At 40.9% G+C, this 25,326-nt stretch overlaps 1 protein-coding gene across 2 annotated transcripts in view; it reads right to left on the bottom strand.

Annotated features, from left to right (window-relative positions):
* LOC148032446 (apoptosis inhibitor 5-like protein API5) overlaps positions 1-25,326 on the bottom strand; it is a 66,600-nt gene that overhangs the window by 8,181 nt on the left and 33,093 nt on the right. For both annotated transcript variants that reach the window (XM_087683119.1, XM_087683120.1), the window contains exons 4-10: positions 10,773-10,838; positions 10,568-10,650; positions 10,384-10,491; positions 10,128-10,277; positions 9,977-10,042; positions 9,817-9,882; positions 9,166-9,276 (exon numbers count right to left, since the gene is read on the bottom strand). In XM_087683119.1, coding sequence (XP_087539245.1) covers positions 9,166-9,276; positions 9,817-9,882; positions 9,977-10,042; positions 10,128-10,277; positions 10,384-10,491; positions 10,568-10,650; positions 10,773-10,838 — 650 coding nt within the window. The remainder of the gene's footprint in view (positions 1-9,165; positions 9,277-9,816; positions 9,883-9,976; positions 10,043-10,127; positions 10,278-10,383; positions 10,492-10,567; positions 10,651-10,772; positions 10,839-25,326) is intronic.

The raw sequence follows: 25,326 nt of genomic DNA, 5'->3' as shown, positions 1-25,326 counted from the left end.
ACAAGAAAACTGAAACTGACTATCCAAACACAAAACTTTGAAGAATCACTAGGCTATGTACTTGTGCAAGAACTAGATAATCGCTACATAAAGAGCCCAAAAGATAAGTGGGTTGCATGGCAATCCTAACTAAAATCATACCATGTCTAAACTTGAGGTAGTGTATGTGGGATGTCGGGGCAAAGGAGAAGAGATAGTTATAGATCACAACAATCTTGAAATTCTCCTATTCTCATCAATCAAAATATTGCTTCATTTCAAAGCACCAATGTTGCCAACATATTCTTGTTTAAAATATAATACCTGACAGGTAATATATGAATAGGCCATAGATTCCAAGGGACATGTGGAATGGTAAAAATAACCATAGGCATCACAACACTAGGAGAAACCACAAAATGTACAAACACAACTAAAATACAATAACTCAGACAAGAATACAAAAACACAAAATGAGTAGAAGGGAATCTAATAAAACTAAGTGAATGTTGAATGTAAATGAATGTATGTCCACAATGCTCAAAGGCAAACCTATCCAACAGTTGATGACTCTCATGGAAGCAGATTAAGGGAGGTGTCAAAGTGTGTCATCCCTCAGAGACGGATCATGAGTGCACGAACCACCAATCGGAGCTGAGACGTGATGAAGAAGTGGGTAGGCAGCAAAAACACAACCTATAAAAAAGTGTCAGATCAATGTGTAATCTCCAGGAGCTGTGCAGCAGCATGGCAACTAATGAGGCCTGAAAATGCAGCTGTTCATAATAAGGATGCATATTGCAGCAATTGGGAACAGCCTATCACATGTTGGGGCAGTCGAAAAATATGTCTGTCAAGCAGAAGAGGTTTGAAAACACGAATGGTAGCAGCCTAGAAAGTCATGGAGCACTCGAAAAAGAAGTCACCAACAGCTAGGATTAAGTGCAGCCTGTAGCAGCCTCCAGAACGGCTTGCCTACAACTATAGATCACCATGGCAAGAGCTAGAAAGAGAATGCGACAGGAGGCAATGGAACTAGCAGCCACAATTAGGTAGACTCAATGGAGCAAGATAGAATAGAATGCAAGTGACTATGCACACGAACCACCCAAACTGTCAGAGATTGCTCATGGGACACAAAAACACTTTTAGCATTAAAGTTTGAGTTTCGGGGCCAATTAAATGATCTAATTGAGGTTTGATGTGTAATGCACCTTTCTTTAGCTATGAGACACACAAACAATACCATTGAAGTTTGAGCTTTGAGGCTGGTTAAATGCACTAATTAAGATATAATGTGTAATGTATCTTTTCTAGCTTAACGGCCCCTCTAAAGCCCAAAATTGGAACCAAGAGGGACTGCTAAGCATATTCCCATTCCAAGGCAACCAAGACATCAGTCAATTGGTGCATGTCAGCTTCCCAAGAGCCTACCAAGACTACAAAGGCGATGGTTGTCTTCCATGGGAGCCCAAAGGGCCACAAGAGACCAAGACATCAAACAAAGGGATGAATTGAGCCCATGGGGAAAAGCAAAAATCATATACACAGCCACTCACAACAATCTTAGTGATGAAGTAAAAGGGTCATCCTCATTGACTGTCTCCTATTGGTCGTAGTAAAGGAGAAACCTGAGAAGACACCATAGCTTCCCAATAGTAAGGTGTCTCAACCATTGTGAGCTAGTTATGTGTTGCTTGTGTATCTTGCATAAACCAAGCCTTTGTGATAGCCACAAGCTACTCGTCAATTAAGTGCCGGCTCTAATACCATGTGAAGATATGGTAGGGTTTGCACTGAGAAAACACAAAATGTATGGACATAACTAAAACACAATAAATCATACAAAACGCAAAAATGCAAAATAGATTATAGAGTAGAAGAGAGTCTAATAAAACTGAACGAATATTGAATGTAAATGAATGCATATACACACTCCTCAAAGGCAAAGCTGTCCAACAATTGATGATTCTCATGGAGCGAGCCATGGGAGGCGTTACAATATGTCATCAGACAAAGATGTATCCAGAGTGCAAAAACCACCAGTTGGAGGTCAAGGATGATGGAGAAGCGAGCAAGCAGCAAAAACACAGCCCATAGAAGAGTGACACAACAATGAAGGGCGAGTGGAGGTACCCAGGTAGTGTGCGTGTCAAAGGAGGTGTATTCAGCAGTAGAGAGTATGCAGAGAGAGTGGAGACTCAAGATGGGTGTGTACCAGTGTGGTACACACAAAGAATAAAAGAATGTATTTGTACAGTACACTTACACCCACAAGGGCGTGTTCACATGTGCAAGTAAATATACTTAGGATACGGTACACTTAGACCCGCAAGGGTGTGTTCACATGTGCAAGTAAATATACTTAGGGTACCGTACACTTACACCCGCAAGGGTGTGTCCACATGTGCAAGTAAATATATACATGGAAGTAGTGAAAGGGCCTTTACACCCAACAACCTACCACTTAAAGGCCCTAAGCGAACCTTTATCCAACTCCCACTAGTCGAATACAATGCTCATGTTGAGTCTTTGCAAGACTCTTAGTGAGAACATCTGCAAGGGTATCTTGAGCTTTTATCTTAGTCACTATGACTAGACCATCATCCAAAACCTATCTGATAAAGTGATATTACACATCAATATGTTTGATACATACACGAAACATCATCCAGAACTTATCTAATAAAGTGATACCACACATCAATATGTTTGGTACATGCATGAAACATGGCATTCTTGGCCAAGCATACAACACTCTCGCTATCATAACCAAGTACAGGTGTTTTGGTGGGCAGCCCAAAATCCTTGACCAAACAACCAAACCAAACAACTTCTTTCGAAGCTTCAATGGCTGAAATATATTCAACCTCAATGATAGAAAGTGCTACTATTTTTTGTAATCTAGAGCACCAAGATATGGTCCCATCAAATAAGGTAAATATATACCCGCTAGTAGACTTGCGAGTATCCAAGTCACCTACCATGTCTACATCACAATATCTCTGCAGATCTAACATACCCTTTCCATAGCAAATACATTTTCTTTGTGTACCCTTAAGGTACCAAAAGATGTATTTCACTGCCTCCCAATGTGCTTTGCCAGGATTTGACATAAACCTACTCAAAACTCCCACTACATGAGCAATGTCAGGTCTAGTGGCAACCATAGCATATATAAGTGACCCACAAGCTGAAGTATAAGGAAACACCCTTCATAGAGCTGGCTACCTCATCATCTTTTGGGCAATCTACTTTGCTAGGCTTAAGATATGGTGGTAAAGGAACACCAAGTGGCTTAGCATCTGCCATAGAAAAACAATGAAGTACTTTGTTAATGTGCTTTTCTTGTGAGAAAAATAAGAGTTGTTGCTCTCTATCTCTTGGAACACGCATGCCCAAATGTGCTCAACTGCACCCAAGTCCTTCATGGAAAAGGCTGAATTCAGCTGTCTTTTTAGTGCATTAACTTGGCTTTTATGCTTACTAGCACTAAGCATATCATCCACATAAAGCACAAGCATTATAAGGCTTCCATCATCAGCCTTCTTTATATATAAGCAATGATCTACATTGCTTCTTTTAAACCCATGTGAGAGTATGAATGCATTAAATTTTTTATACCACTGTCTAGGAGCTCATTTTAAACCATACAAGCTTCCCTTAAGCCTACACATCAAGTGCTCCTTTTCTGGGATAATAAAGCCCTCTAACTGTTTCACGTACAGCTCTTCTTTTAAATCACCATGCAAGAATGCAGTTCTAACATCCATCTAATCAAGTTCAAGATCCATAGATGCTACGATAGTAAACAATACCCAAAGAGTAGTCATTTTGACAACAGGTGAAAAGACCTTCTAAACGTCAATCCCATCTTTCTATATATAATCCTTAGTGACAAACCTGGCTTTGTATTTGGATTTGCTATCCACACACTTGAGAATAGCTTTTCTATCTTTGGGCAATGGAAGCAAATCCCAATCATCATTCTGATACAAAGATTCAATTTCTTCTTGCATAGCTAGCTCCCACTTTTTCTTTAGCTCACCCTCATTTGCGAGTAAAATGCAGTCCAAAGAGGGATCAAACCTCTGTATAGGTCTCCTGACATGTATAGACCTTCTCACCCAATGATTTGTGCTATCAGGCAATGAATCCACAGCCAAAGGAATGTCAATGACCTCATTATTTGGCTGTTGAACTGCATTTTCAGGTTGCTGTAACACATTTTCAGGCTGCCGTAATGCATTTTCAGCATGTTGATTTTGTTGCCCAAGCTGAGTTTTAGCATCCCTTTGCTGCCCACTGTCATCTAGCTCAATAATGATACGCTGATTATCAAAAGCAGCATCAAAAAAGGCTGAATTTTTAGTGGCTGATGGCAATCCAAGTGGCTGATCATACTGAAATTTTACTTTCTTTTTGTCTAAATCACTAGATGTGGCATTTTTCATTAGCTTTGACTCATTAAATGCCACATCTCGGCTGCGTAGTACCTTTTTCATGCTTGGAACCCAAACTCTATAGCCCATTTCACCTTCATCTCCATAACCCATGAAGATGCCTCTGTGGGATTTCATGTCAAGTTTGGTTCTCCTATCACAATAAACTTTCCAACAAGTGCCTTTTGCAGTGAAGATAATACAAAGTTCCCTTTTTACTGCCTCTAGTGACTCGCATGGATCCTTTCTATATCTTCCACATTCCACCACCAAATGTAGTGAAGTAACCCTTGCTATCTAACTACCCAACAGAAACCAAGCTCTTCTTAATGCCAGGTATATACCTAGCATCATGAAGAATCAATTCCTAACCTTTTTCAAGAGCCACGTGTATGGTGCTCATTCCTTCAATATCACATGCATGGTTATTCCCTAGGTAAACTTTTCCAAGGTTACCTGTTGCACAAGAAGAAAAACATTACAGAGATGGAGTTACATGATGAAAGGAAGCACCGTTATCAACAATCCACGATTGTGACAAACCATCATGAGCAAACAACAAGGTATCTATCACATCCCTTTTAGTGATATGCATGTCTTCCATTGCCATAGCATGTGGATCTAAAGATACAACCAACAAATCAGCATATTTATCTTCTTCTATCTCCTCAATAATAACATTAGATACTACATTTTCCTTCTCTGTTTCTCTAGGGATAGAGAAGCCATCCTTCTCATTCTTTTTGCTTTTTGCATTAGCCTGCTTCTTGCCTTCTTGCTCCTTTTTATAGTACTTGCAATCGGGCTTTTTATGCCCTTTGCGTCCACACTGATGGGAAGTGACATCTTGCTGTTTTTCCTTGCTTTTGGTGCACTTTTTATTCTTATTTGCAGCATTTGACCTCTTTTCAATTCGTCCTCTTACATTGTAGGCTAATCCACTGTTTTCTCCACTTGCCTTGCGTCTAATCTGCTCATTGAGAATAGAAACACACACACCATCAAATGTCAAGTTGGGATTGTTGCTCAATGACACAACCAATGCTTCCCATGAATCTGGCAAAGTCACGAGCAAGAATATTACCTTCAGCTTAGGATCAAAATCCGGCAAGCGTGCATCTAGTAACTGACTCAAAATACCAGTGAAAGCATTTAAATGTTCTGAGGTGGGCTTAGACTCATCAAGCTTCAAGTTAATCAACTTTCACATGAGATGGACTTGATTGACAAGAGTCGTATTCTCATACGTCGCATTGAGTTTCCCCCAAACTGCATGAGCAATGGTGAGTCCCTTGATATCAAACAAGATATCATCTATGACTACCATTTTGATGTAAGTAATGGCTTTATTATTCATTTTAGCCCAATCCTCATCTAACAAACCAATAGGCTTATCAATCGGCTTACGTTTTGCCAAAGCATCATCACAATCCTTCAAAAAAAATATCCCCTACATATGATCTTTCCAAAGATCAAAGCCATTGCCATCAAATTTGTGAATCTCAAAAAGATTCTTTGTGTCAAATACAGATGCACTACCAGCCATTTACAACAATAAAAACTGCAATAACATACTGAATACTTTCAGCCAATAGCAGGGTTGCTGAATATAACAGCAAGTACGCAAACTTGCACTTCCAAAAGTGCCCAAGAAGCAGATATTTTTTTGCAATTTCAGTCCCAAGGGCTGATTATAGCATGTACATGAACCAAATCTGATACATATGCATAAAAGACAGCTCCCACTTCAATAATACATCACCATAATGCCCAAATGCAATAACCCAAGTGTTGTATGTACCATTGTTTCACTGCATAATGAGCATTCAGCAATACATATACCAAGAGAACTGCCCATTACAACATTTAATACATCCCAAGTCCAAATTTCTCCCACTCAGCAATGAATCTGCTGTAATTTTACTATCAAAGCACAAATCGGTTCAAAATGCATCACTAATGCAAAAAGCCCCAAAATTTTTGCAATACATCTGCCCCAATTGCATTAATACATCATCCCGAGTGTGAAATACGGGCAAATGTCGCAGAAATTTCACAAATTCTGCAAAACCCTGAATTTCGGGATCCAAATGTGCACAAATTTCAGTGAAATTGGCTCAATTGAGCAAAACTTCACTCATATATAAAAAGCCCCAAAATTTCCAAGGCTAATGAGCACAATGTCTGCAATTTCTGGGTCAGCTGTCACTATTCCACATAAACAACATCAAATCTGGGAAAAGCCCCAATTTTCTTGGTACAAATCTTCACAAATCTGAGCCCTATGCTTACGCATGCGGACCCCCGTCAGTGAGCAAGGGACCTGCTTGCAGAAATAATTTTAAAAAATACGAAAAATGCCGAAAATGTGCCATCATGACCAGCATGATGGTCGCCATCTGGTCATGCTGGCTGCTGCTGGTCGCCGCCTGCAATGGAATGTGACACTAATTGCTGCTTGCAATCAAGAGTGACGAGAATGTCCGAAGTGACACCGCTGGCTGCTCGTGACCTACGCCTGCTACCGTTGGTCAAACTGACCACCGACTAGTCTCGCCTGCCTGTCCTCTGCACACAGAAGTGACAGCTTGCCTGCCTCCTCATGCGGGAATGCAGAGACTGACCTGTACAGCCCTCGGGAAGCGAGCACACTCTTACCACAGCTCTGATACCAGTTTGAAGGGCGAGCAGAAGTAACCAGGTAGAGTGCACAGCAAAGGAGGTGTATTCAATAGTAGAGAGTGTGCAGAGAGAGTGGAGACTCAAGATGGGTGTGTACCAGTGTGGTACACACAAAGAATAAAATAATATATTTGTACTTAGGGTACAGTACACTTATACCCGCAACAGTGTGTTCACATGTGCAAGTAAATATATGCTCAGGAGTAGCGAAAGGGCCTTTACTCGCAACAAACAGTGTGTAGTCTCCAAGAGCTGTGCAGCAGCAGGACAACTGGTCAGTCTTGATCAGCTGTCCACAATAAGGATGAACATGGCAACTAGAAACAGCCTGTTAGGTGCTGGGGCAGTTGAGGAATCTGTCCTTCAAGCAAGAGATGGTGACCAGCGCGCAGACCAGGACTGAAAACAAGAGATGCAGCAGCTTGGAAGGTTGTGGAGCAGTAGAAGTCTGAAGAAGCAGTTGCCAACAGCTGTAATGAAACACAGCCTGTAAGCCTCCAGAACGGCTCAGCAGCAGCTGTAGATCACCATGGCAGGAGCTGGACTGGGGTCGCAGCAGCAGGCAATAAAGCTGGCAGCCACGTGATGAGGTAGACTCAGTGGGGGAAGATGGAACACGATGCAAGTGACTATGATGCGCAACAACTATTTATAGATGAGGAACCAACCAAAGCGTGGGGGATTGCTTATGGGACACAAAAACACTTTGTGCACTAAAGTTTGAGTTTTGAGGCCAATTAAATGAGGTGATTAAGGTTTAATGTGTAATGCACATTTTTGGTTATGGGACACAAAAAAACTTTTAGCATTAAAGTTTGAGTTTTTGGGGCTCCTTAAATTATCTAATTAAGGTCAAATGTAGAATGCACCTTTTTAACCTTAACAGATCACTTCCATGACTTCTTGGATCACGTGTGTCTCTTGGAGCCCTTTGCGATGGATTCATGTATAACTACAAAGGCAGCCTATGTTCTTTGGGAGTGGAGAATGTACCTTCCTGGATATCTTTCAGAGATGGTGTTCCAAATTTTGCTCCAGATCTGGCATGCCAAATCGAGCTTCTAAGAGTGAGCACACTAATGATGGATGGAAGATAGTGTGCATGATGAGATGTGAGTAGCCTGAGATGGTCACTTCTAAGACAGTAGCCATATCATATGCTTCAAGACCCTACTTGCAAAATCCATTGAATAGATTCCTGAGGTAATTTTAATAGAAGATAAGTGTGCATGATGAGATGTGATTAGCTTGAGATGGTCACTTCTAAGACAGTAGCCCTGTCATATGCTTCAAGACCCTACTTGCAAAATCCATTGAATAGATTTCTGAGGTAATTTTAACAATCTGGATAAAATGCCAAGAAAAATATTTGAGATCCAAGGTCAAGGGGGAACAAATTTCCACGTTTCCTAGAAGGGAGGACACATTTCATTGGTCTAGGATTACCTCAAACTGTGCCTTTTTCCTTAAAAATGGCCACATGGCCTTCTAAGTCCCTACTAAAATTACTCTGCGTGGCACCACTTCAGGTAAAGGGAAATGCGTTCCCCAGGAAAATGCATTTCAAGGCTTCCAAGACCCTTAACAGACCTTTGGGCAACGTTTCAGGGCATTTTCCACTTCTACAAGACAAGGTCTAGACTATTAACAGACAACAAAACAGTGGTAACAGAAGTTGCAAAGCTTATTGAAACATAAGTTTTGTCTAAAGAACTTACTAAATCTTTAGTAATGTATTCAAGGACTAGTTGCTATTAGAAGAACTTTTGGTAAAAAGATGAGCAGCTCCTGTGTATTGTCCTACAGAGATCACTATAACTATTTTGATAGATTGTTGGGCTTATTTGGCCCTAAATTTTCAAAGCCATCTCTCATACTGAGATCCAATCTTTCTGTCAATCAAGTAATCAAAGCAGTGCTGTTATCAGAAACAATTATGTGCAGTACAAAAATGCACAAAGAAACAGTATAAGAAAGCACAGCCAAATCACAGTGTTGCTCCACAAACCCAAGCCTTAAGAAAGCAGCAACCAATTGCGGAAAAAACAGCAGCACTGTTCACCTTCAGCAGCTTGAAAATCGAGGGAAGAAGCTGCCTCCCATCCTGAGCAGTTACACACCAAGAAATTTCTGACAGATTTTTCAGTAGATGCAGCTTTGAATCCTCGGGTAGCTGAAAACATTGATCACACAAGAGCTCAGTACGACTGCACTATCTAGTCCTACTTCATAGAAAACTGCTACCTGCAAACACATTGAAATAACATACAAGGCTCAGTATGACTGGGAAGTCACACAGATTTCTTTTTGTAATCAACAAGGACAACGAGACAGTGATTCATCAGATCTTTCATCTTAGACAACCGATGCTCAGAAAGCTGAGGTCTTAAAAAAGTCTCAAATTGGTAACACAATCCTTCCACTACTGACACAGTTTTCAGTCTTCAGGAGATTTGTAAGCCATTATTGAGAATAAAGTTATGCAGAAAGCAAAATGCACAAAGAATTTGTCATTTCTACCATAGAGTATAGCATTCAATATACATTCTATGTATCATGGGTACTTCTGTTTTTAGAAGAGGGGGTTTAAAAAACAACTACATATGCTTCAGCATGTCTGTCCTCTCTTACTTATCAAGAATATCACGCTACATCAGATACCTAATTACCAATCAATGTAGCACATCCCGGACCAGTGGCCTATCAAGCTCACCTTTTCAAACACAGGAAAAATCTGCTGGTTTATGTAGTTCAAAAGTTTAGCAATTGGTGCACCTTTCTGCAGATAAACAAGTAAGAGTGTTCACTCTATGATGTACATAAAACTGAAAGGGCACTAATTAAAAAGTTAAACATAGACTGTGCGTACATACCATGTATATTGGCAGAGCAATATCAAAGCATGACAAGATCCTGTCAATATGATCTGGATCAAATGCCTGAAAAAATAAATAGGTGAATTGAAGAAGATTTTCGAAAGTCCATCATACACACAAGCACGTCATCAAACATATCCACCCTTACGGTAAGCTGAAGATCTAAACCAGCTTGGCCTTCTACAATCCCCAAAAGTTCCTGAACTTGTTCAACTGTAGCATTCTCGCCATAAAGACTCAGACTTTTTATAAAGTCCATGAAGACTCTGAACTCTGCTCCTGTAAGACCAGGAAGAACCTGTAAAGAAACCACAATCTATATCAGTCTGTTTAAAGTGTGAAATGCAAAATGCTTGCATCCAAAGCCCCACATCTGAGCAGATCAGCCTCCATATGCTATGCACCTTTTTTAAAGAATCAACTACAAATCTTTCCATCTCCCCTTGCGATTGAGATTGATCTTTGTTTGTTGTTTTAGTGCCTTGCAGAAGCTCTTGCTTCAAAGGAAAGACCTGCCCATCAATCACATATTAGAGGACAGAAAATAAGATGACCACATCTCAATAACCCATCATAGAAAGCCTGTACCTTCTCCTTCAAGAAGGTAAGTACTCTTTGCCGAACTGTTTCATCAGAGCCTTGAAAGTGCTTAAACAAATTTGTCAATGACTCTGTGAACAACGCATGATTGTTAGTGTCACCAGGTGTGACATGCAATGAACATGAACCTTAATTACCAAAAAAAAGCTTGCAACTGTCTCCTCTAGTCATTTTTGTACTAAGATATATTTACCTTTCGTATCTTGCCGAATAACCATCATTAAAGCTTTCTGAATAGCATCTTTCTCCAAGCTTTCCTCTGAGCATAAAAAGCTTTATTAAGATATTAGATCTTGCTTCCACAGAATTAGTTCTTATGTTTGCCCTAGCTTCCACATTATCCATTAAAGCAGATGTAACTTTAGAATTCTACATCCTCTATATACATACATCCCCTTACCTCCTTTAGAATGGAACACAGATACATCACTTTGGCTTTATTAAAAGGTTGAACCTTAGCAACACCAACACATTCCACACACTATCCTATAAAGAGTAAACTTTGAGCCACTGCAGGCACAGTCCAGGGTCATCTTAACTGCTTACTATGCAATACATTCACATAGGTAGCCAGTCAGGTTCAGCCAAGTATTTGACCAAACATAAGGTACTACTGCCAGGCTAGCAATACTTGAAAAAAAAATCATCCTATTACTTTCGGCAATACACGTGAAATATCGGCACTCAGACGGTTGATTTTAGGTATAGAAGGTTGTGGGTTTAATACTGCATCTTTCTTGTGCCCTCATCATCCAAAGGGATGGCAACCATCTCTTCATACTTCATCTCTCGAGCCACTTTAAGGGCTGTCACAGTTTCACTAAATTTTGCTTCTTTCATCAAGCTGTTGAGAAGGACAGCTTTCTTATCGGCATCATCCAAACCAGGAAGAAAAATAGATCCATATATAGGATTATTAGGGGAAGAAAATATATCCATAAAATGAAAATATTCGTTCCACCTAGATCCTAGAATTGAGGTCAAAAGCCTAAAACCAAAACGTCAATTTCACCTACTGATTTAGAAATTAGCATTCATGACTCACAAATCAAAATGTATAGGCTACAACATACATACATATAATACATAATGTAAAGTGAAAGTAGAAACGGATGGTCGTGAGTGAAAACCTTGTGAGGAGACATTTTCGCTTGAGGTGAGATGCCCAAGGTAGAGGGAAAGGTGGAGGAGTGTGTAAAAGAGGTGGAGGACAAAGAGGAGGAATAGATGAGGTGGAGTAGGAAGAGATGGAGGAGGAGGAGGAGGAGGACAAAGAAGAAGAAGAAGAAGAAGAAGAAGAAGAAGAAGAAGAAGGGATGTGCAAGGAGGAGGACATAGAAAAAATGTGAGTTGTTATAGAAGAACAGCCCACAAATTCTTTTCAAAAAAGAAACTCTTTCGAAAACTTTTTCATTTCTCAACCTTGTTTTGGTAAACAAAACAAAGTATGAAAAGATGGAGGAGGTAATTGGAACGCAAGGATGGTGGGAAAAATGCTAATTATAAAAGAAAAATAGCCCCCATGTTCTTTTAAATGAAGAAAAATCTTTTTTTTTCATTTCGTGAAACGAAAAGAAATGTTTCGCTTGTTTCGAGGTTCTGCATTTCACCAAGATGAAACAGACTTTTTTGACCCAAATGACCATTCAACACAGTCGATTGTTGGTGAAGGAGACTTAAATGGTCAAGATGTTGCTCTAGAGTCTCTGAAGAATTGTAGCCTATACTAAATAATTGCATCCTCAAAAGTAACTTCGAATTATTAAGATCTCCCCCAAATGTAGTTTGAAGTTCATCCCATATCTCTTTTGCCATTTTTGTTAAGCCCCTACACCAAGAGTGTCCACATACGAAACAACTCTTCAATTAAGATTCAAGCTCAAGGTCATGTCAGTTTTCCCATTGACCTGGATCCAGATCTTGCTTTGCTAGATAGTATCTATGATGTCCCCCAGCTTGGGGTGAACTTGTTGTCCATTCAATAGCTTTGCCAGTTGGAGCGACAAATTTCTTCACTACGACCACAGTTGAGGTCCTAAACTCTCAGACTAGTTTGGTGATTGCTCGCGGCAAGGCACAACCTAATGGCCTTTATCACATACTACACTTTCTTACCAAGCTGACTGCCAATGATTTGGAGTTTCATCACTTCCAAGCTTTGGCCACCACACAAGTGCCCATGGACTCTAAGCATCTTTGGCACTTTCATTTAGGACAACTTGACTACTACGACCCTCTTTATGCCTTGTCACATTAAGGGATGATTGAGGGCATTCCATGCCTAAAACTATCTCAAGAGGTCTGCAAGGCATGTCAGCTAGGTAAATAGCATAGTACATCCTTTCCTCAACACTCTTATCACTCGTGCTACGGAACCCCTTAGGCTCATTCATATAGATCTTTGTGGTCCCACATCCACTGTTGCCTTAAATGGTGCATTACACTTCTTTTTTATAGTGGATGATTTCTCCAGATACATGTAGGTGTACTTCCTCAAGTACAAATCCAATGCTTTCACTTATTTCAATACTTGGGTGCTACTTGTCCATAACCAGACTGGTCATCGTGTGGGTACTATCAAGAGTGATTTTGGTGGTGAGTTTACCTCCACGAGTTCTCTAAGTTTCTATAGGAGTAAGGTGTTGCACACTAGCTCACCTCTACTAACTCGCCCACACAAATGGAGTCATGGAGCGTAGGAACTGGACTGTCCTGAATATGGCAGGCTCTATGCTGTTCACAGCAGAGCTTCCTAAGCACCTTTGGGTCGAGGCTATTAACGCTGTAGTGTACATCCTCAAACGATGCCCGACTGCAATAGTCCCTAAAAAGACTCTACATGAGGCATTTTTTGGCTCTCGACCTGTTACTTCTCACTTCAAAGTTTTCGATAGTCATAGTGATACACACACTCCTGACGAGACACACTCCTGATGACAAGATAGCAAAGCTCACTCCTCGAGCTAATCTCTTAATCTTTGTGGGCTATTCTTCCGAAGCGAAAATCTATTGTTTGTTCAATCTCGAACAAGGTGATTGTTAGGAGGGATGTCATCTTTGATAAGAGGGACATAATACAGTCCTCTACACTAGACTTTTCGTCCTAACCTTCGCTCACGTCATTTGAGATCGTGCCTGCTAAACCGGGTCTACTACCCGCTCCTGACCTTTTAGCAAATACTTCAGCTCCCACACCTCCTTCACGAGACTTGTTATCTCACTGGTACCACCAAACCTTGCTAGATTCGGGGATCCTTCCACCATATTACACTCTCGTGGACCCCAGAAGGACTGCTCAACTCACCCCTCAAACTTCATATACATTGTTGTTTACAGTTGTTTACATTGCACATTCTGAGCCACAGGGGGCTCTCTAGGACCCCCTGTGGCATGAGGCCATGATAGATGACGGAGAGTCAGAACCCCCAACACGATGAAAAGCACGAGTATCCTTCTCCTCCCAACCACGCCTAGATATGTGCTGGCCCTCTACCCGGATTCCTTTGCCAGCCGTCAACTTCCTGAAGTCCTACTATTCCTGGACTCCCTTACTCTCTAGGCTCCCCTTAATCCCGTTCGGGCGCCCAAGAGCCCGGACGGTCATTCTCGTGCATGTTCCCCTAGATTTACCTTAATGTGACATTAAATGTCACTTTTAATGTCACATTCCATATTTATGACCTTATGTGACATTAAATATCACTTTTAATGTCACATTAATGTCACATTTCTTTCCCCTTAAGAATCGGTTTCGTCCTCGAAAACGATACTTGGAAGGTCTAACTGTAAATCGGGAAACCTTTTCTTTAAAGTACTTACTCGCTCCCATGTTGAGCTTTCTTCTGAACAATCTTTCCACTTAACCAAACATTCTTGATAAATAGTATTCCTCGTTCGCCTATTACGAACATTTAATATTTTTTCTGGTTCATGTGGATTAGATTGGTCATAGAATAACTCCTCAATATCATCATTTAAGATTAGATTATCCAAATCACCCAGCTTCTTCCTTAATTTGCTTACATGAAAAACTGGATGTATTTTACTACCAACAGGTAGTTGGAGCTTGTAAGCCAATTCTCCCACCCTTTTAAGTATTATGAAAGGACCACAATACCTTGGTGAAAGCTTTGGACAATGTCCCTTTTTCATAGTTTTGGTTTGTTCAGGCACCTTAAGATAGACCAATTCTCCTTCTTTAAAGGAGATGTCTCTTCGGTGAGGATCTGCATATGCTCTAGCTCGATTTTGAGCTTTTTTAATATTTTCTTGAGCAAATTTTAACATACTATTCATATCCTCCAAAAAGTCTTTAGCTGCCTGAACCTTTTCCTTATGCAGTCCTACTGCAAAAGGAGCTCTGGGCTGAAACCCATACATTAACATAAATGGACTATATCCAGTGGAAGAGTGCTTGGCACTGTTATATGCAAACTCTGCTATCGGCAAATACTCTTCCCAATTAGTTTGCCTTTTACTTACATATGCCCTAAGCATATCTTCAAGAATTTGGTTAACCCTTTCAGTTTGCCCATCTGTTTGCGGGTGATCCGCCGTACTCATGCTAAGTTTAGTATCCAATTTCCTAAATACCGCACGCCAAAAATGGCTATCAAATTTTCTATCCCGATCAGAAACTATATTTGCCGGAAGGCCATACAATCGGTATATGTTCTCTACGAGCAATCTAGCCAATTCTGGTGTTTTAACATCATTTGTTGGTAGCCATGCCCTAGTAGTTTCTGCCTCTGCCTTGCTGGTCCTCCAAAGCCTCCAGATTGTTGAAGTCTCCTCTAACGATCCAGGAGTCCACCTCTGGGAGTCCATCCGCGATCTCTACCCAGAACCTACTGCGTGCCCTAACCTCCGTAGGGGCATAGACATTGAGGACGCCAAGCACGAGTCCCCAATATCCAATCTTACCCATAGAACCCTCCCTGCCACTATCGTCCCGTAGTCTCGTACACATGCGGTGAGACTCGGGCCAGTAGAGGTGCAAACGTCTCCACTCCTGCCGTGGGCACCTATGGCGTGCTCCTAGTAAGTGTGCGAGCTCTCAGAAGGACCTTCCCTACCCATTGGGCCTGGGTGGGGGTGAGCTTGTGCTCCTGTAGAAGTAAGATGTCGATCCGTCCGACCAAGGCAAGTTGTAGCGCCTGCCGAACAATCAACTTCTTGAAACCACGTTCCCCACTGTAGTGGAGGCTATTCACATTCCAGGATGCTAGCTCCAGGTGGTACTATCAATGCATCTATCAGCCATGCTGAGAGTCGTGACTCGGTACACTGGTAGAAACGGGCCGCCTGTGCCAGGGGCCCCTTGATCATGTCCCTCGGAGCTCTCCACTGTGGAGGGGCTCGAAAGATAATGCTCAAGTGTGGGACCTCGGCACCAGCCCACTAGTTAATGTCCATCGTGCACCCAAGCCACTGTTGTGCAAACAGTGCTAATCCTTCATCTCCCATTGGGAGATTTGATCCGCCACCTGACTCTTCAACTCCTTCTCTATTTGTGTAGTCGTCCACTCCCCTGAGTGAGAGAATACTCTCCCATTTTCCCGAAGGAATTTCTAATGGATGGAGAAGTCCTCCCATTTTTAATTTTCAGCTTTATTAACCTGGCATTTATTACATTTGACCACATAGTCAAGGACATCCTTATTCATTCCAGGCCAATAGAACTGCCTTTTAATAAGATTATAAGTCTTATTAACTCCTGGATGTCCCGCACTAGGGGTATCATGACACTCAAAGAGTATCTGGCGCCTTATTTCTATATCTTTCGGGACACATACCCTACCCTTGTAGAGTAAATAACCATTATCAATGGTAAAATTCTTCCACTTGAATCCAGTTTGAGCAGTTAGAGCGAATTTTTTTTTTACAACAAAGATTGCTATGGCGCAACCCGTTTGGATTGGCCGAATAGGTTCTTATTAATCGATTGTTATTATACAAGAATTCTTGTATCGCTCATGCAGATCTTCCATCTACCGGAAACCAAAGGATTCATTGCTTTTCCTTTTTTGTCGAACTTGTATAAACACAACCCTATTTGCACCTATCAGTTACGAACTTGCTATTGTTATGAAAGACAACCCCTAGGCTCAGTCACAGCAACGAGTACCGAACCGTCGTTCCCACGGCTACAGTACCAGGAGTTGCTGCTGAGCCAGCCCGTTCAAAACAGTACTTCTGTCTAGCAGAAACTATTAGCGACATCCCTAGAACAGTATTCGTATCGTGAACCAATGGCCACTTTTCCGGTCGAAGGAAATGCCTAATAAATAGTCAAATACTGCACTCTTTAGCTACTGTACTCCGGAAACAAAGTAAGGGAAAGCCCCGTACGTCAAGAGCTGCACTGCTATGAATCAAAGACTGTCTGCTCGCCGTTTCCGGCCAGTATTGCGGGTTCAATGGCTTTATACGAATTAGCTGTTTTTGACCCATCCGATCCCCAGAAATGGAAATTGTTAATATTGGCACTGTACCTTAAGTGGGAGATGGAATAGCCCGCATTCATGGTTCGAACAAAGTAATGGCTGGAGAATTGGTAGAATCTGAAGATGGTACAGTAGGCATCGCTTTGAATTTAGAATCTGATAATGTTGGCTAAGTACTGATGGGCGATGGTTCGACCATACAGGAAGGGGGTTCCGTAAAAGCAACGGGAAAAATTGCGCAAATACCAGTTAGTAATTCTTTCTTAGGCCTTTAAGCCAGTAAATGCTTTGGCCCAACCGATCGATGGAAAGGGTCAAATCCCAGCTTCTGAGTCTAGATCAATTGAGTCTCCCGCACCATATGGGAATTATTTCAAGATGTTCCAGTGGCGGAAAACGACCCGAATCTGCAGGAATTCGGGAAGGTTGAAGCAATGGCCAAACCTCCTTGAGGCTACAGCAATAACGTCATAAGCAATGACACTTAACTAAAGCACTTTATCCTCGCTTTCCACCTTTTATCTAGGGTTAGGAGGATCACGCTTTCATTTGGATCCCCATTTTTTATTGCTTCCCATATGTTGGAATATGCCGGATCAACCTGGCATTTCCCTTTTAAAGATTCAAGCAAATTGGAAGTGAACTGAGTAAAACTCAATTCATTAATGATGGGCATTCTGCTGAGTGCATCAACTACTATATTATACTTTCCTTTTCTATATCCGATCTCATAGTCGAACTCTTGGAGGAGTTCGGCCCATCTGGCTTTACGCCCGTGTAAATCTGGTTGATCATTAAGCCACTTAATGCTTTCATGATCCGATAAAATCAAAAGTTTGGCACCATACAAATAGTGCCTCCATTTCTTCATTGCATGTACTATTGCATACAGCTCCCTCTCATAAACAGAATAATTCTGTTTTGTACGATCTAATTTCTTGCTTTCAAAAGCAATTGGTCGACCTTCTTGTAATAAGACCGCGCCTATTGCCTTATCACTGGCATCAGCTTCAACCACAAATGGTTTATTGGGATCCACTATTAATAATACTGGAGCTGTAGCAATAGCTACCTTAAGTTTTTGAAAACTTTCATTTTGATCTGTTCCCCAATTAAAACTTTTCCCTTTCCCTTTAAGTTGGTCTGTCATTGGAACAGCTATTTTGGCATAATCTCGAATGAATCTACAATAAAATCCAGATAAACCTAGGAAGATCTGCAGCTCTTCCAGGTTCCTTGGAGGTGGCCATTCAATAATTGCCCTTACTTTTTCTGGATCCATGTTGATTCCCTCTTTCGAGATAATATGCCCTAGATATTTGACCTCTTGTGCAAAGAATTCACATTTAGTTTTCTTCGCATAAAGGGAATGTGTTCTTAACAGTTGGAATACTAATTGTAAGTGTTCCAAATGTTCTTCTCTTGATTTACTAAAGATTAAGATATCATCCAAAAAGACTACTACAAAATGTCCTAGATAGGGCCGTAAAACACTATTCATCAGCTTCATAAAGGTAGCTGGTGCATTAGTGAGGCCAAAAGGCATCACCAAAAAATCATAATGTCCGTATCTAGTACGAAATGCCGTCTTGGAAACATCTTGTGCCTTAATTCTTATTTGGTGATAGCCTGATCTTAAGTCTATCTTTGTGAAGAATTTTGCCCCTTGCAATTGATCAAAAAGATCTTCCATTCTGGGCGTAGGAAATTTATTCTTCACCGTTATTTTATTAAGTGCTCTATAGTCCACACAAAGTCGCATAGAACCATCTTTTTTCTTTACCAATAAAATTGGTGAAGCCCAAGGTGAATTACTAGGTTGAATAAACCCTTTATCCAAGTAATTCTTAATTTGTTTTTCAACTTCTTAATCCCTTATTGTCTTGGCCTTGCATCATACGAACAACATATTGATGCTCACTGTTTTGTTGGGGAAGTTTCAATTTTTTGACAAGTGCATAATTTATAAAATTATGTGTGGCAGAGTCATCAACCATGACTCTAACCCGTTTTCCAGCTATCAATCCATGTACTCTAAGTAAATCATGTGGCCCAAAAGTAGGCTGCCACATAGAAGTTGACATACAACACTTATGTTGTACATCCATGTGCAAGACCTCTAAAGATTTATACTTTTCATGGCCCTTTAATTCTAAGGTCTGCACTACATGGATTTGTTTTTCTTTTCCCTTGCCCTTGTCCTTTCCGTTGTCTTCCCCCTTTTTCTTTTGAGGGCAATTCCAAGCAGCATGGTTAGGGGATAGGCAATTAAAACACAATTTTTCTTTTTTGGCCTTATCAAAGTCATCAGGACTTAACTTTGGCCTCATATATGGTTTCTTTTCAAAAGGTTGTTTTTTACCCTTGAAAAATGGCATTTTCCTTTTAAATTTGCCCACAAATTTTGAGGTTTCCAATTCCTTAGACTTGGGCTCCGTATCAGTGAGACTAGTGAGTGTACCTGGACGCGTACTATCTTCATAAATTAATGCAAATTTAATTGCCTCTTCGAGCGTCTTAGGTAAACTCCGTTTTACTTCCTTTTTACAGGCTTTATCCAGTCCCCTGATGAATCCTCTTGTTTTTTGGAATTCATCTATTCCTTCCAGTTTGAGGATTATCTCACGATATTCCTCCAGATATGTCAGTAGGGGTCGTCCCTTTTGTCTGACATAATCCCAATCTTCCCAATTTTTTTCCATTTCATTTTCAGAAAGAAATTCTTTTAAAAAGACGGATTCAAATTGAGCCCAAGTTTCAGGTATTTTATTCGCCTCCTTTAAAGTTCGCCACCACTTATATGCTTTGGGCCCCAAAGTTAAACTAGTCTCCAGTGCTTGGAGATGTGGTGGGGTATTTTTTAATTTATGTAAATCTTCCCATTTTTGGAGGAAATTAAAGATTGTATCTTTATTCCTATCTTTTTCCTCCCCGTAAAATTGAGGTGGTTTCATATCCTTTAAAACTGGATTATCCCTCAATTTATGGTAAGTTTGGGGTTCCTTAGGATCTCGCATAGTCACATCTAAATCTTTCGATGAAGATGGGACATCCGAGGTTTCTATCTTATTTTTATCTCTTTCCAACAATAAAGTTAATTGAGATTTTATTTCAGTAAGTGTTTGGGTTAAAAATTCCATTTGAACCCCCTGAGTTTGCACACGAGCAGTAAGATCATCGAATTGCTCTCGCGTGGCAAAAAATTCTTCCCATTGTTCTTCTTGTATGTCTGGTTCATGGGGATCTACCATAGGTTGATCCCCGGAACTAGAACTTTCCATTACCCTTTCTTTCCCTTTTTCTGCCATTAATACACTGGAATTGGAAAGCAAAAATAAGAAATTTGCATACAAGATAAAGTACTTCCCTGATTTTTAATGGCAGGCTGTGGTTGCTGGTTTGGAAAGAAATCCGAAGAGTAAGAAACAGATTGTATCTTCCCGGATTAGAACAGTGAAGTAATCATGCTGGAAATTCAATTTCCTGACTTCAGTCGTATTTGACATTCTTCTGTCCCTCTCACAGCAGTCGCAGTCATATCCGTCTCAGGAGCAGTCGCATTTACCTGTCAGCAGTAATCGTGACAGAATCACGTTTTTTTTTTTTATGACCCACGTCTAGTACTGGCGACTCCACGCCTGATCTGGTCCTCGCGACCCACAGATTTATTTTTCTTTTCTCTGCCCGTAACGTAACGGGTCACATTAATGTGACGTGGCGCTGCGCTTCTCCGTTTCGCTTTTCTCCACGGCGCCTGATAGACGTGATGTGACGTGTTTCTTCACGGCGCCTGGTAGACGTGATGTGACGTGGCGTTTCTCCCTCTCGTTTTTCTTCACGGCCCGTCCCGTCGCGTTTTCACTGCGCCAGGTACTCACGCGACTTCACAAAAGACTGACGGCCTGACTAGCGACTGACAACCTGACGGATTTCTGATAATAGGCGAACGATTAACGATCTGAGACATAGGCTCTGATACCAATGATAGATGACAGAGAGTCAGAACCCCCAAAACGATGAAAAGCACGAGTATCCTTCTCCTCCCAACCACGCCTAGATATGTGCTGGCCCTCTACCCGGATTCCTTTGCCAGCCGTCAACTTCCTGAAGTCCTACTATTCCTGGACTCCCTTAGTCTCTAGGCTCCCCTTAACCCCGTTCGGGCGCCCAAGAGCCCGGACGGTCATTCTCGTGCATGTTCCCCTAGATTTACCTTAATGTGACATTAAATGTAACTTTTAATGTCACATTCCATATTTATGACCTTAATGTGACATTAAATATCACTTTTAATGTCACATTAATGTCACAGGCCATGAAAAAGAAACTAGATAATATTGATCGAAATGAGACTTGGACAGTGGTGGATTGTCCTCGTCACAAGCCCATCATCAGAACAAAGTGGATTTTTAGGACCAAGCTAAAGGCTAATGATACTTTAGATAAATATAAGGCTCACCTTGTAGTGCAAGGTTTCAAGCAAAACCACAGCATATACTATGAGGAAACCTTCGCACTTACCACTCACTTGACATCATTTCATCTATTGATTATGCTCAGCGCTCACCACGGTTGACCGATCTATCAAATGGACATCAAAAGTGTCTTTCTGAACAGTTATTTGGAGGTAGAAGTCTATGTGGAGCAACCTCCCAACTTTTCTTCCATTGACTGGCTTGACAATGTATTTTGCTTACAAAAAGCTCTTTATGGACTAAAGCAAGCGCCAGGTCTTGATACCACAGGATGGATGAGTTCTTACGAACTCATGGATACCATTCGTAGCCCTATGATCCAAATCGATATGTGCGCACCACTAGCACGGGGACCAGCTATATCCTGCTATATATTGATGATATATTACTCACTAACTTGGATTCTGCGGCTTTAGCAAAAATTAAGGTACAAATTTGCTCTACATTCGAGATGACAGACTTAGGATTGTTTTCTTATTTCTTAGATATGTAGATTGTTAGATCCGAGAAAAGTATCTTTCTGTCACAACAGAAGTACGCCCTACAACTGGTGGAACAGTATTGCACTGATCAGACATGGCCAATGGCCACACCTCTAGATTCCACTATCCATCTACACAAGGACACCTCGAGTCAGCCTTTTGATGCTCCTACCTATCATTCTACTATAGGGAAATTACTCTGGTTAATTCATACTAGCCCAGATCTAGCACTCCCAATTAGTTTGCTTAGTCAGTATTTTAATATATCTAGAATGTCTCATTGGATTGCTTATATTCATGAGTTAAGATATTTCCGGTATACCTATGGACTAACTTACGGTCATGGTTTATGCTTCCAAGGGTATACTGGGTAGGAGATCTTGACACCTGGCGATCTCATGGCGGCTATCTCTACACCTTGGGTACAGCACCCATCTCTTGGGCTAGCCATAAGCAAGAGACAGTGGCGGCTTTCACGACCAAGGCAAAGTATCGGACTCTCCTCAATGGTACGTACTACAAAGGTCATCTATCTGAGAAACTTGCTGCCCACATTACAATTTCCTTGCAAGTCGTCTATAGTTGTCAACTGTGACAACTAGAGTATCATTACCCTTGCGGAAAATATTATCATAACCCCTTGGATACGGCACGTGGAGGTTCACTACCACTTCATCAAAGAGAAAGCTGAGCTGGGCACCATAAGCCTAGAGTTTGTGCCATCTAGTGACAATTTTACAGATATTTTGACCAGGGCGATCAACCGGCCAATTCTACAATATCTTCTACCGTGAATCAACTTCGATACACCTCCTCTACTTCTTGAGAGTGATGGGGAGAGGGTGCTTTCCTCTTACTTCTCCTTCTAGTTTAAGAGGGGGCAAGTGACAGTGATGATGCTTACAATTTTTTACTTTCAGACATTTATTCCTTTATATTATCAATTATGGACATTTGTAACTTCATCCACACTGTCAGGATGACATGATTGAAAAAGGATGCTCGGACAAGTAAATAATTCCCCTACGAGAGCACTGTCCAAGTGGGACCGTTGTATCACATTCTACATAAGCATGAATATTTGCATCTTTCTTTACATTGCTCACTGCATCGGTATTCTGTTCATGTAAACATGCATCTATGTGCATTTATCCCTTTTCGGTCACCCTTGAAGTGATCAACTATAGATCCACCATGATCGTGACATTGCATATGGCAATCTCCAAAGGCAATTTTTTCCTATGCTTGCATATTGGCTTTGATTATCTTGCTTACTCCCGTCATTTTGCCTCTCTCCACATAATCTCCATATAATTGCCACAAACACACACCCTTAGGAATCCCTAGGCACTTACCTTAGTAGTGTGTGGGGTTGTTTTGCTTGTTTTATGAAGCTAGTGGGTCTATCCATCCTTACTTTCACATACTTTGGAGCACAATGACTCAATGGGACAAAACTCATTTGAAGCCATCACTTAATACTAAATCTTTTAAACAACTTACATCAAAAGCTCTCACAAAAAAAAAAAAACAGAGTCCATTGTTGATTCCATCTACTTTTGCAAGACTTCGTAGGCCCTTGAACAGTCGACGTGCACCCTTGGTCTGATGCCGTCTCTCTAAGGTGATCACTTGGGCTCCGTTGGTAAGATAACCATCGCCTCTATGGTCTTGGTAGGTCACTAGGCAATCAACATGCACCCTTTGCCTAATTCCCTAGCTACTTTGTGGTGGGACGCCTTGGGATATAAGAAAAATCGATATAAAGGGCTTATTTCTCGTGGCTTAGTTTTGGGCCTGAGAGGGAGTGTTGAGCTAAAAATGTATAAGCCTGACTTAAATAACCCCAAAACACGCATAATTAATGAAGAAACCTTCTTGTTTTAAAAAGAAACATGATCCTAGAGAGTTACTGTATCTCACATGCAAAACCCTAATTTGGGTCCTCAAACTTTTTATAAATAGGTAGGGAGTCCACCACTCTCCCTCAATCTTATTTTGCAAGTTTCAAGAGCCATATCTCTGTTGCCCACACCCATTTGCAAAGGACATTACAGTAAGAGCTTTCCCCAGCCATCTGCTACCATCTGGCGCCTGATTCCTACCTTCGCCACCTATCTATAGCTGTCGTGTGGTACCCTGGAGCAATGGGCAACAATTTGCATTATGCGTTGATACTAATGTTAGCATCTAATACTATCACAAGCAGTCTGGAGCTATTGCCTTGATCTTCTCTCTTGCGCATAGGCTACATTTACAATTTTTGGTTGTTGCCCCAATCTTCTCTCTCCTCCACAAGCTGTGTCTGCACTAAGAGCTATCGCCCAATTTTTCTCTCCTTAAATACTTGTGTTTTTTATCTTTTTCTCATCTACACTGTCGTCTACACATCAGATCCAGCCTTCCTTGGCTGCGTTTGCTGGTCTTAGATACTCAAAAGCTACCTTTCCTATGATTCAAGATCCGTTCGGAGTACGACACGCTCTATAGTTCATAACCTCTACCTTGGATCCCAGAGACACAAGAGTTCAAGGTTCAGTATTCACTACATAGTGTGTTTGTTGGATGAGCACTATATATTCGTTATTCATTTACTTTATTATTCATTGTGTTCACTGACTCTGAGTTACCCTAACCCTAACCCTAACTGTATTCTGTGTTTATCAGTCTGTGCTTTGTCGTACGATTGGTTTTGTGTTTTTTTTATTTAGAGCATTTCTTCACACCATATGAGTAGGGTTAATAGTAGAGGCAAGTTTTCTTTCCTTTTTTAATTCTCTTAAAGAACTAGAAAACTATGAGAATGATAAGTTAAACCTTGATATGAATTGTAAACATTTCAATAAAGCTTACACTTCGAAAAACAAGCATAAAAGACATTGAAATTTTACAAGGGGACTGTATGAATCTTAAGATTATAATGAACCCACTAAGATCACAAAAATTCATGATTTATGACTTATAAATATAATTAGTCCACTAAGATCATAATATGTAATAACTCATAACAAAGCACTCTAGACTCTAAAACAACCCAAGAGACTGAATGCTCAAAGGTCAAGAATTTGGATTTCTGCACACAATGCATTGGTTCTACACACTGTACAAGCTGAAGGACAAGTTCTGGCTTGGGCACGTAAGCTGTACTTGCAGGTAATGCAATAGAAAATGCCAAGACTGTAGGAAAATACTTCGCTAGGTAAAAAGCGGCAATTTTGACGAGTCAAAAGTTGTTTTTCTTAATGGCCAAGTATCAAATGGCTTTTCATACGTCTGCGTACCGGAGAATCATATGCATCTAAATCCAGCTATGGCCACATCTTAAATCTATATTTGTAAAGAAG

This window comes from Lygodium microphyllum, chromosome 8 (genome assembly GCF_053477565.2).
Source record: "Lygodium microphyllum isolate KBCC chromosome 8, Lygodium_microphyllum_v1.1.10, whole genome shotgun sequence".
NCBI lineage: Eukaryota > Viridiplantae > Streptophyta > Polypodiopsida > Schizaeales > Lygodiaceae > Lygodium > Lygodium microphyllum.
Note: the sequence above shows the minus strand (reverse complement) of the source record. Positions and strands in the feature narration are given on the sequence as shown.